The sequence below is a fragment of the Buteo buteo genome, chromosome 20, assembly GCF_964188355.1.
Source record: "Buteo buteo chromosome 20, bButBut1.hap1.1, whole genome shotgun sequence".
NCBI classification, from domain to species: domain Eukaryota; kingdom Metazoa; phylum Chordata; class Aves; order Accipitriformes; family Accipitridae; genus Buteo; species Buteo buteo.
The window spans coordinates 3,606,825-3,619,088 of NC_134190.1; the positions used below are offsets into that span (position 1 = coordinate 3,606,825).

Sequence of the window (12,264 nt, forward strand, 5' to 3'; positions counted from 1 at the left end):
GCCCCGGGAACGTGGCACTGACCTAAGGCTGGCCTGGGCGTTAAGGCATTCCTACTGACCTCCATGACCCTTCCTCCGGCTCCCCAGGCTGGCCGCAAGGCTCTGCCATGGCACTGCCGCGGTCACGTTGCACGGTTAGGATCCTTTCACAACCCAGGCACTGAATTTGGCCCCGCTTCCCCCAACCGCCCCCAAATTACCACTGTTTTGCAGGCATGGCTAGGCTAATAGTTTTTGCCAGCCTCGAGCGTGAAAATTCAACAAATGCTCGAGAGGTGATCGGCAAAAGCCGTGCTCTGTGTCACATCGGAGCGGCAACGCTTTGCATCCTCATTTTACTGCTTTCTGCTAAGGCGGCCGGTGTCATCTTTTAACTTAGAAAGTGAGCTGTGGGCGGAGGAGCCGAGGTGAAAGAGAGGCACGGCTGCTCAACGCAATCACTAGAAAACTGCTGATTGTACTCATCTGTAGGAGATAATTTTAGAGCAGAGGCAGGAAGTTAGGAGGACGCTGAAAGCGATGCGCAGTGGGCACCGCTCGCCCTTTTCAGCAGCACACCAAGAGCTTCACTTTCACGCCGCTGGGCTGAAAACAACAATACTGAGGCACGTCTAGTCACCGCAGGCACGCTCTCAGCGCAGCTCCGTACCCGCAGATTCAAAGGGCCTCCGTCCCCGGCAAGTCACTTGCCTACGTGGCCGGGTTTTCAGAGGAGCTCAGCACCCCGGGGGCTTGTGCAGGTGCCTGGAGGGAGGCAAAGAGACTGCAGAAAAGCTGGCTCTGCGAGCGAAGGCTGTGCACTTGGAAATCCGGCCCTACGGGTGGTGAAACGCGTCTCAAAAGAAAAGCTGCCCGGCGTATCGACACCATTTTAATAAATACTAGAAGTAGTGAAACGATTTTTTAATAATGCTTTGACAATTAAGAAGCCTGACAGAAACAGAAACCGGAAATACTTCATCATCAACTCTTTGCAAAAGCGTATTTTTCATTCCAGTAAAAGAAACAACTCAACTTTCCTTTTTCCATCTTATTAAATATTTCCTAGACAAACTAGCCTGCTTTTGCTTAGTCAAATATCACTACTTGTCTAAATAAAGTTCAAAGAAAAACTTTTCTGTTCACCATTCTTGATATCAATATTCATTAGATAACAGAAATCATAGAGAGCGTTCGCTCCTATCTGCGAAAAATAAGTTCTTGAACACGTTTCCTCTATTTTGATGTACCTACATAAAAGAAATCTGAATAAACAGAGATCTAACCCTTATCATTCAGTGAGTTGTTTAAAGTCTTCTGAGCTGGAGAACTCCTTCAGCTTTCTTAGCAGATGAAAGCACAGGATTTGGAACCACAGCATACATGTCTGGTTGCTTGTGTGCTTCTTCAGCCTCTCCAGATTAGTTTACACCTCAAATGCTACCGCTTACACCTAGTGATTTCAGAAGACTATTCATCCTGTTTGAAATGCATATTTGGGCCAATGGTATAATAAATTCATCGAAGCAAAATGATACGCGGTCATAAACAGAAATGAAAACCAAGCGTTTTTCTAGAGGGTAGGGTTCACAAATGCGGGGTCCACCAACGTTTTCCGAAATGTTCTGCTGCACATAACGGAGCCGCAGAGCATGCCTGCACAGAGCTACGGCAGTGGAGGGACTTTAAAAGCCAAATATCCAAGCACCTGCTGACTGTGCTGCGCTCAGACTCCTGACCGCAGCGTCCGGTCCTGCGCCTTCCTCCTCACATTCTGATGGGATGTGGCAATGCAAAATGTATTAGTACTTACCACATGAGCTGCGGGAATTCACCTGTGCCAGAATGGTATGGAAACTACTTATATTTCTGCGCCAGGCATGTCTGGGGAGGAGTCTCAAGAGCCTACAGACTGCAGGCTCCGGGAAAAAACTGATATGCAATTGCTCAGCGATGCGTAATATTGAAGCAATACTAAAAAAAAATGACATTACAGTCATTTCTTTACAATATAGGCTAACACAGGATTCGGGGATTGCTCAAATTCAGCAGAACAGTAAATCAAAATTTCAATTAAAAGTGGATTATGAGTACTTAGGTTTATGGTCTGTCCCAAGCCAAAGACTTAAGCAAGCCCATTTTCCAGACCTTGGCTCTCATTTGTGAAGCCTCTACTTTCTGTTTTGTTTTGTTATTTAAACTTTTCATTTACAGAGCAGTAAGATTTTAATTTTTACAGCATTTTTTTTCTTGCTGAGGCAGGAACTCATCTTCACCAAGTAAGTCCCTGCTCTGCAAAACACTTGAGCTAACACAGAGGAAAAGTACAATCCTGCCATATCTCCGCAGCATGGGAGAAGCCTTACGGCGGTGAAACCGTAACACTCTGCTGGAGAGGGCAGCTTGTGCTGGCTGCATGTCACAGAGCTGTACTCCATGGAGACGCTATAGGACCATCCACGGGAGATGGGATGAGTGAGGCCACGTGTCCCTGGATCCACTGGCTGTTTTCCCCTAGGGAATGAGGAGAAATAGGAGCTACAGGAAAAAAAACCCCTATTGCTCTGTGGTCAGGGTGGGAACCGCAGAGCAAGCCCATGGCTCTCCCACTGGTTGCACTGTCTGCACGTGCCCACACCCACCCCATGAGCACGGCCAGTGGGATCACACAATATTTAGGCTTTAATCCATATACGGTATTTTGCTTTGGCACAGTCCACTTGGGCTGTAAAATATATGTCTAATGTGCGTTATGCAGCTTTTAAAAGATCCCGCATGCAGAAATACCTGCAAAATTATGGTAGGCACTGAAATGTTAGCATTTTGACTAGTCCTAAAGCACAGCAGGAGAAGAAGCTTACAGGATACCATCTGATTTGTGTAAAACCACATCTTACACTCTGACATTTGCTTGTCAAAAACCTACACCTTCTATGTTCAGGAGATTTGTTTAAACAAGAGACAAAGTGCTACCTGGACCAAAATAGTGCTTATCTCCTTTACATTTTTTTACACTGATCACACAGTGCTTGTTGACTCAAATTTTTTTTCTTCATAAGCCATACTTTGGTTTTCTGCCATGTCTTGAAACATTAAAAGAATGTTGTGACTGAAATCAAATAAAGTAGAACATCCTAAAATGACTCCTAGAAATACAGCAGCATAAACGACTGATTCAGTCTTTGTGCATGGTTTCTGAATACGTAGTCAAGGTGATCGTATATCTTTGAAAGGCACGATGGAAACAGCCACCAGCAACGTAAGGGCAAAACCTTACAGCTAAAACACAGGCATAATAAAAACATACTATCCTATTAATTCTGATGATTGCAGAAGCACATTCACTCTTACCACTGTTATGAGAGTTTGCAAAGAAGGTAAGATGTTTTTCAATTACCTATATGCACATACACATACATATATTAAGAGAATGTGAGTGGAGAACCAAACAGGAATGGGGGGAAGGCATATTTACTATGAATACCTGCTTCCCTTTACCCTACTCTGGTATTACATTTTTTCTTTCAGGTTTCCCTACATTGAAACGAAAAGATTTCACATGAATTTAAATCAGTACAGCAGACTAAACAAGATTCCCAATGTTTTCAACAATTACCATAATTAAAGATGTCTTTGCAGAATAAAGCCTAGGCTGGTTCTCTGTTGCCTGTCACTAGGTGAATATTCCCATCTCTTCACATCAAATGAAACATCAAATGTTTCAACCTCAGAACGGTGGTAGCATAAACCTACTTTGCAGCAGTGAATACTATTCCCATGGTTTAGAATAAAATGGTAAAAAATGGCCTATGTAAAGGCTGGAGAGAAAAGATGCTGCTTAATAAACAGCAGTTAACAACAGGCATGTATTTGAAATACTTATGAGGGTAACTTGGGTGGCGAGGCAATACTTGTTGGCCTCTACAACAGAGTTTTGTTGCTGAAAAGTGTTGTGCAAGACAATAACAACTCTTTTTCTTTCCAATTAAAGAGATGAACAGTCTTTAAATATACATAGACATACCCACTACGGATGAAGTTTGCATAAGTAGGCTGATTCAGTGAAGCATAGCTACACAGCACATACGCAATAAGCGTTCAGTTGCCCATGTCAGGTTTCCTGTACTTTTACTTTAAATTAAAGTCCTGATAGAAGTCTGGAGTGCATGCAAGCTAACTGGGTGAAATTCCAAATGTGTATTTTATGGGATTTCACCTGCAAAAAGTTGGCAGGTCTCTTCAAGTCATGTGACATGACTCAAGTATTGCTTTGTGGGAATTTCCCTCAGAAGGACTATATTCACTTGGAAAGTCTATGCAAAAGCATTAACCTCATCATTTTTCTAATCCCTCTTCCTTCCAAAACAACAACAAGAAAACAACCACCCTTTTTTCCTACTTTCCCCAAAAAAGTGTTCTCCGAAAAAGAGACATTTCAAATAATAATAATAAAAAAATAATCTAAATTTACCTGCTATTAAAATCTTCAAACAAGCCTGCTTGGAATTCATCTAGCATGAGTGACTTTATTGTCACTTCACAGCCACCAATATAAGCTTCCAAAAAAGCTGGAACACGTGTTTGTGAACATTTCCTATACATGAAGCATTTTTTACGGAGCACTCTGATCTCCGTCCACATTGTGCTTTTCATCGCTACCCAAGAGCAGCATCACCCTGGAGCGCTATTTTCACCCCGTGTGAGACGGCAAGGTGCACGATGACTGGAAGGAGAATCCCCACACCACCTCCAGCTCAGAGCCCAGCACGCTTGCAATGCTGCGGTGCGAATTCAGAAGTATTACTCAAATGCAATGTACCCTCTGGGGCTGCAAAATCAGACCGAGGGTTGACAGCAACTTAGCAGAGAGCTCAGAGCGTTCACAATTTGTGGCTACACGTGAGTTTGTGCTCCCAAAGGCAGAAAAAATCCTTGTTCCAACAAGTCTCTGCCACCAGTATAAAAGAAAATAACCTGCAAAGAAAATCTCTTGTGTGGGCAGCAGAAAGGCAGCTCTTATGGTTTGATTCTCACTCTCATTTTATAGTGCCAGGTATACCTCCAAATTAGTCAGGTTACTAAAGAATTATCAGAGCCATGTATCCTTCTAAGTAATCATCATTATCTCTCATTTTTACTAGCAGAGATAAGGAATATATTTTGTTACCATTAGCAGGAAGATAGGTGAAAAGCTGGTACTGGCTTCTCTTTCTCTTTCCGTTGCAGACATAGAAGTTGACCTGAACAGGGCTGGTAATTCTCTGATTGCGGAAAGGTGGTATCTCAACCACCAACGAATTCTGCAAAAGCAACAAATCAGAAAGTCAAGGCATGACAAAGGCAGTTGATTTGTACAATGGCATTCACATGTTAACCCCGAGGAGGAGGCACCTGGGCTCACAAGGAGGGACATGTTCTCTGCAGGGGAACTGGTGGGCTTCATGAGCAGGCATGGCCTCTGGCCACCCCCAGTGTCCGTGCCAAGGACTCCAGAAGTAGGGAAATAAGATTTTAGCACGGCTCAGGTCTTTACACAATCACTAGCCTTCACCTCTTCCCTTTGGACAGCAAATACGATACCACAAGGCTCTATCCCTCCTGCCTCTGACAAGAATCTTGGGACCACAATCAAATCGTAGTCTCTAACTCAGCAGGAGAAAGCACAACCGCCTGGCTGGCAGGTCATCCCCGGTATACCTCACCCTAACACAACTTCCTTTGAAAGGAGAATTAGGACAGGCATATGATTATTCAAATACGTCAGTTTTCCAGAGTGAAATGTTTTTCACTCAGGAGGGTTTAAGCATGCTAATTTCTGTGGATGGGAGATGTTGCAAGAACATCTAGTGCTACAGGAAGAAGGGCTGGAGAGCATGTAGATGATCTTCCACTGTCAGAAACCAAATGCTCCAGCACGGGGCTACGGAACGACTTAGCTGCTAGGGCATCAGCTTACACAAACGCACAGTGCAATCTGCTATGACCATCAAAACCTCCCTTGGCACTTTTTGAAAGAATAAAAGGGAATGCTCGTCTTAGCATTTGGCCTGCATTCAGCTGAGGTCTTTAAATTGTTTGCCTGCATGTCTCCAGCAGGTTTGCAGCTAACAAACTGTTGCATATTCCTGCAGAGGTGGAATAGTGGCCATATTTGCTGCTTATAGTCATGGCTGAGGGAGCCACGCTTCTCCGACCCTGGGGCTGATCTCCTGTGAGGGGACTCACATTTCTTCTGCTGAAGGTAGACGAAAGCCAAGGAAAATGATCAGAAATTGCTTTGGGAGCAGAGGGAAGAACTGACCCAGCAAGACAGAAGATGAGCAGACAGGGCTGGCCCATCCTGGACAATGAAAAAATATTTTCCAAATGGTCTCTCCTACTTTCGGGATAGCTTCCAACGAAGGCTTTTTACCCCATGCTCCCATTAAAGGAAGATTTCCAGGAGGGGAGGCCTAAGTACTTGTTCTGTTTCAGTGGGGAGACACGGTGCCAAAGCCTTGGAAATCCCTCTTTAGTAACAGTGCTGGAGAAGGCAATATATATTTTTCATCTTGATGTTAAAATATTTAAGGCAGACTTACTGGCTTGCACATTTCTTTGTCGGTTTTGGCTTCCATTTCCCACACATGGTGACCATCTAAAAGACAAAAGAAAAAGACATCTAGTTCCGTCCTTTTTTCCTCTCCCAAGCCTACAAAAGAATGACTTTTGCAAAAAAATCTCTTTGAAGGGGCACTGCATATATGAAAACCAGCTCTCAAAACGCGTTGCCCAAGCGTTGCCCAACCAGGAGGCCACGCGGGTAACCCGTGGCGGGGGTCCACTTAGCTTTTTTGAAGGGTGAACCACAATCCAGAGCGCATGATACTGCGATGGGGGAAAGCCACCGGGAGTTTATTCCGCCACTAGCTTGGACAAAATATGCAACTGTTCTACACCTTAGCTTCCCAAACTTTCAGACAAAAATACTGCTACCTGTGAGGCCTTTTGATCACTACCTATGCAGTTAAGTCATATTCAACATTAATATTAAACAAAACAAACCAAGCAGTATTAAGGAAGCTTTTCAGCCATGCAGTATTTCATTTTAGTATACTCCTAGTCTGGCTTGTCATAATTCTGCTGCTTGGATCAAAAGGCAAGGCCATAGGCTGGGAAACACAGCTTTTGACTCCATTTTAAAGTTGGTTTAGCTCAGCTACAGTGGTCCTACCTACAGTTTTGTGGAGCTGCTTCTAGTGGTGTGTTGGGTCCTCCTAATTTACTGTATTTCTGTTTTCAAGCAAACATAGATTTAAGCCACTGCTATCACTTTTTCTGGGGACCTGTCTTTTGGAAGAAATTGGTTTTGTCAGGTCATTTTTCCTGCGCCTCACTGATACAGAAGTCACTGGTCAATAACAGGGTTTTTTTTTTTCTTCCTTGTGGCTTCAAAACTCAACAGCAAAGATATTAGAAAAATAATACAAAACGTAAGGTTTCCATTCTGCAGGCCTAGAAAAACACAAATGTGTACGGAAGGCCACAAGCAGACTGCTGTCTAAGCTGGGCAGCGGGGACGCATGCAGCTTCATGAGTCCCACCATTGTCAGATGTCACTGGAGTGAAAGGGAAAATGAGACTTTATGTCATCTCTTTTGTATATTTATTGCAGCATCGGGACATGCAAATGCAAATATTAGTTATTTTGAACTTCATCACATAGACGTGGGCCTGCCTTAGAAAAACAGCTCTCGGCAAGGTAAAAGAGTGAATGCACTTTTTCTTCTCTCTTCGCTTTCATGGCCAGGATGGAGGTGACGCATTTAGAACGGCCTGATTTATTACAAATGTCTGTAAATAATATTTTTGTGTACAGCTGTCCTACTGTGAAAGGAATGCTGCTGAGGGACTAGCCCTGGCGATTGTTTTAACGTCCAAAACCCCTTTCTTTTTAACGTATGGGAAGAAGTGCAACCTGAAAGCTGCAGCATAAATAGCAGAGTGGATTTGGCACGTCTTTCTGTAGGAAACAATTAGCAGATCTACCCTCAGTTTCTTCCTACATTTTAAATTGTGATGCTGGAAAAGGAATCCCTTTAATTGGTACTGCCACGTTTGGCTGGGGGGAGAGAAGGAGCAGCCAGACCGTGCTCAAGTCTCCTTAACGATGCCTTTTGAGAGTGCCAGAATTGAAGCAGACTTCTCTGGAGGACTGGCGATCACTTCACAATTTATCCAACAGATGCTTCCCCTGAGCTGTCAGTAGAAAAAACCTGACCAAAATTCAGCAAGCCAGGACACATCCCTCGTCTGGGATCAGCCTCCTTTATCTCCCACCCCCTCCCCATAGAGCCCCCGTAGCCTTTCGTGTCCCCCCCAATTAACTCAATCAGTTGTTAAAGTAATACAACACCGACACTATCACACATTTTGCAAAGTCTAGGAACTTCTGCTTTGTAAGGGGTTTGTTGGCGTTTGTTTTTTTTTTTAAAATCTACAGACATCCAGACTAGTAGTTAACATGTGTTCAATTTGCCTTTGTAAATGGATTACCAGAAGTTCAGGTTTTTTGCTATGTTTAATTTCTGCTTTGCAAGACGAATGATCTGATTCAGGTTTCTGTTTTTTATTTCCTGCCGATACTTCAGTAAAATTCAAAACGACTCCATCTCTAGCTAATCTTTCAATTACTTCACGCGGCACTGCCTTTATGCGCTTTTGAAATTTTTATGATGACAAAGAGAGTTTGTTCAGAAATATTTTAAATGCTGTAATCTAAACTATTAGGAAAATAAAAATCCAGAGCCGTGGCTCGTCTTTGGAAGCTAATAAGAACAATACGGGTTTCGCTCCAAGAAATTCCCTTGAGACTGTCCAGACCATTGCTGCTCAGCGACTGAGGGGAAAGGGAAGAGAGGGAAAAAGTAGGGAATAGACAACTCATTAACAGCTAGTGACATTTCGTTTAACAAAAACACAGGGAGGAAAAGTTGTTATGAAGCAAGAGACTGAAAAAAAAAAAAAAAAAAGACAATTCCTCATATTACGTCTGGTGAACCAAGAGGGAAATCTCAACGCCCACGGACTGGGACCAGCTCCAGGAGGGAAACCTTAGACCACTACGTCAACCTCTTACAGTAAACATGTTTTGCAGGTTTATACAGTTCAGCTGAAACTAAAAAAAAGAAAAGAGAGAGAGAAAGAGAGAGAGAGAAAGGAATAATGTCTGCGGAACAGTTTGTGGGAGCCCGAAGCATCAAGACAATCTGCCTACGCCGGAGAAAACGGTTTTGCCCCCAGTGCCCGTACGCCGGGGACCTTGGCGAGCAGGCGGGATGCCGCCTCCCGTCAGCGTGTGCTGGAGGAGCGAGGGCTGCTCGACCACAAAAGTTTCCATTGTACGCCTGCCACATCTGCAGCAGCCCGCCTGGTTCGGGGCCCGAGGCAACTCCCTCCTGGCCGCCGGCCAACCAAAGTACACCAGAGCAATTTATACCTTTCCAAAATGCAAATAATTCAAATTACAGACATAACACAAAGCTGAAGCAGACACATTTCAGGCATTCCCGTTAAAGTTTACTCTCTGGAATTACCGTACCCAAATGGGCAGTTGTTATACGGGGACGGGGGGAGACAGAGGCAGAAGAGGAAGGAGAGGAGGAGGCAGGGAGGAAAAGGGAGAAAAAGGCTTTTCCAAAGGTCTTATTTCATTCCCTTTCATTTCGCTATTTACTTTTACCAAGTAATAAGAAGTGTCTTCTCCAAACCAAATGCCTGGCTTTGTTTTGGCGTTTTTAAGATTTATAGCGCAATATTTCGAACAGAAAGACATCTCTTTATATAGCTAAAAAGTTGTGTCAAGGTATTATATTGGGTTTGTTTTATTTTGCGTTTGGTTGGTTTGGGTTTTTTTTAACAAAAGGGAAATAAAAACAAAACATCCGCACACGGAACCGCAGGCAAAAGCCCTGCGGAGTCCCTGGCGGAGCGCCCCGCTCCCCCGGTGCCAGCAGCAGCAGTTGACCCGTCAAAGCCAAGGCTTCACCTGGGGACCCATGCCAAGGGCTGGAAGAAGGACCCTCGAATCCCTCCTCCTCCTCCTCCTCCAAAGAGGCAACGCGGGAGCCCGGCAGTGCCGGGGGAGCGAGAAACCCCCCGTTTGGCGCAGGCTCCCTGGGCTCGGCGCTTGCACTGACAGGTGGCCATCAGCGCCGTCGCCAGCTGAAGACACCGGGTTTTGTCAGGAAGCCTGACATTTACAGACCGGTCGCTGTTATTTATAACCACCCCTGCTTCGGGTGGACTTCGCCACCAGCCGCTTCAGCCTTTTTTTTTGTTTTTGTTTTTGTTTTGTTTTGTTTCGGCGCTGTGACACTTGGAGCACCTGGGATTGCTAATGATGAAAATACTGCGAACCTACCAGGGTGATGCGGGGTGGATTTTCAGCTTTGCAAAGCATAAACACCCCGTTTTAACAGGCAGCGGCTGAAGGGTGAATGGGCCTTTGTAGTCTGCTCTTATCAGCCGCTCGCTGCAGCGTTAAAGGAAACTGCGCACAAGTCCAGAAGTAAAAATACTCTAATTCATCAGGGAATTCCCTGCAGTATGAGTCACTGAACGGCTTCCCCACCACACCCAGCTACAAGATTTCCACATAAAAAGGCACTGTAGAGGCCTGTTTTAACACAGAAGCAGCGCTAAAAAGTAGCTGTGTAAATCTAGCAGCATTACTTATTCACACATAAAGCCGAGCAGACCACGACATATGGATTTTCTTCGTGGAAGAGTAACACAAAGAGCTGTGAAGACTTTCCAAAGAAATTTTTCTACCGTCTTCCCCACCTTGCTGCCCGTCAGGACAGATCTCCCAGGGTTTCCAGGGCTGGGTTTACCTTCGTACCCCAGGGAACTGCAAGTGTAGTGCCAGGGATTTGGAAGCTCACAACAGTCAAACCACCAGCGCAACTTTCATTACAGACCAATGGATGGCAGAAAGGGGAAAGAATATACAGTACCAAAAAAACCCCAAGCCTGGAAACTCAGGAGGGTATAACATCTGGCAACCACTTAAACCTTGCCTCTATGAAACGGGCATAATGGGAGCGTTCAGATATATTTAAGTGATTTCACTTTACTACAGGAGGTTAAAACAGTCTATATTCTTTAGTAGTCCTGTGTTCACTTGAGATACGAGAAGAATAGACGTTATCTAGGATTTCACTGCCTGTACACCGTGTACATTTTACACTCTTCCAGCCTGCGGCTCAACAGAGTTTGACTCCACTGGCTGGGCTGTAAATCTCTATTTACATTCATATATTGCGAGTAAGATGGTGAGACTAGCTCTACCCTCTCAAAGGAATCCACTACTTGATTAATGTATTGTGGGATTACCCTAAACAATAATGCCTATATTACATCCCAGATTACTTTAACATGTCGACAACAGGCAGTGCACAGATGCAACGCAGAATGATTATACAGCGTAATTTTGAGGTGCTCTGCAAAGGTCGTCTACCTTCCTATTCAGTCCTGTTTATGCATATTCAAATCCCTTAGGAGTGAAGGATTTGCAAGTTTTCAATTTGCACCCCAACCCCTTTTCCCCGGGACGTACACTCATGGTGCTGAGAAGACTGATCTGTGAACACATCCGGAACGAAAGGATGGGTTTCCAGCCAGAGAAGAGGATGAAGACTGAGGCAAAGTCTTGTCATTCAGACTTCAAGAGTCACCCAGTTTTGTGCAGAGATGCTATCAGCTTCCAGGCAAAGGGCAGGCTGGGCCACGTCTGTGCCTGGGCTGGCAACGAGGCGGCTCTGTGGCTTGGAGAACACTCACCACGCCAGTCCTGGGCACGACCCACTGGCACTGTCTCACCTGCCACTGGATGTGCATTGGCATGGGTGTACCAGTGCCAGATTTTGCTCCAGAGGCAGCAGCCTTGCAGATCTGGGGATGCCACAAGGAGCCGGGGCACTTTTCTAGGCTGGTCTTGCAGGTGTCTTGCTGTCAACAGCATCTCCCCAGCTGGACACCAGCAAGCTCAGTAACCTGTGGGTGGGTGGGAGTCTATCCTTCTGTTTGCACACCGGTGTACGTTTTAAAGACATTTACAAGAGACAGGCTCTAAGGATGAACCAACACCAGCCAAGCAGGCTGCCATGGGATGGACACGGAAGATGGGGCAGGAGGACAGCAAGAAACCATTCAGAAATACAGAGGGAGCAGAGAATAACTATCCACAACGTAAGTGGCCAGGACCTTTCTTTCGACCGCCCCGTCTGCCTCTCCAGCCACCTT

General features: G+C 45.0%; 1 protein-coding gene across 5 annotated transcripts in view; it reads right to left on the reverse strand.

Annotated features, from left to right (window-relative positions):
- NFATC1 (nuclear factor of activated T cells 1) overlaps positions 1-12,264 on the reverse strand; it is a 160,275-nt gene that overhangs the window by 87,241 nt on the left and 60,770 nt on the right. For 4 of the 5 annotated variants that reach the window (XM_075052426.1, XM_075052424.1, XM_075052428.1 and 1 more), the window contains exons 7-8: positions 6,561-6,616; positions 5,147-5,279 (exon numbers count right to left, since the gene is read on the reverse strand). In XM_075052426.1, coding sequence (XP_074908527.1) covers positions 5,147-5,279; positions 6,561-6,616 — 189 coding nt within the window. Of the gene's footprint in view, positions 1-865; positions 2,494-5,146; positions 5,280-6,560; positions 6,617-12,264 lie in introns of those variants that run through there. The other variant, XM_075052429.1, reaches the window with a different exon arrangement.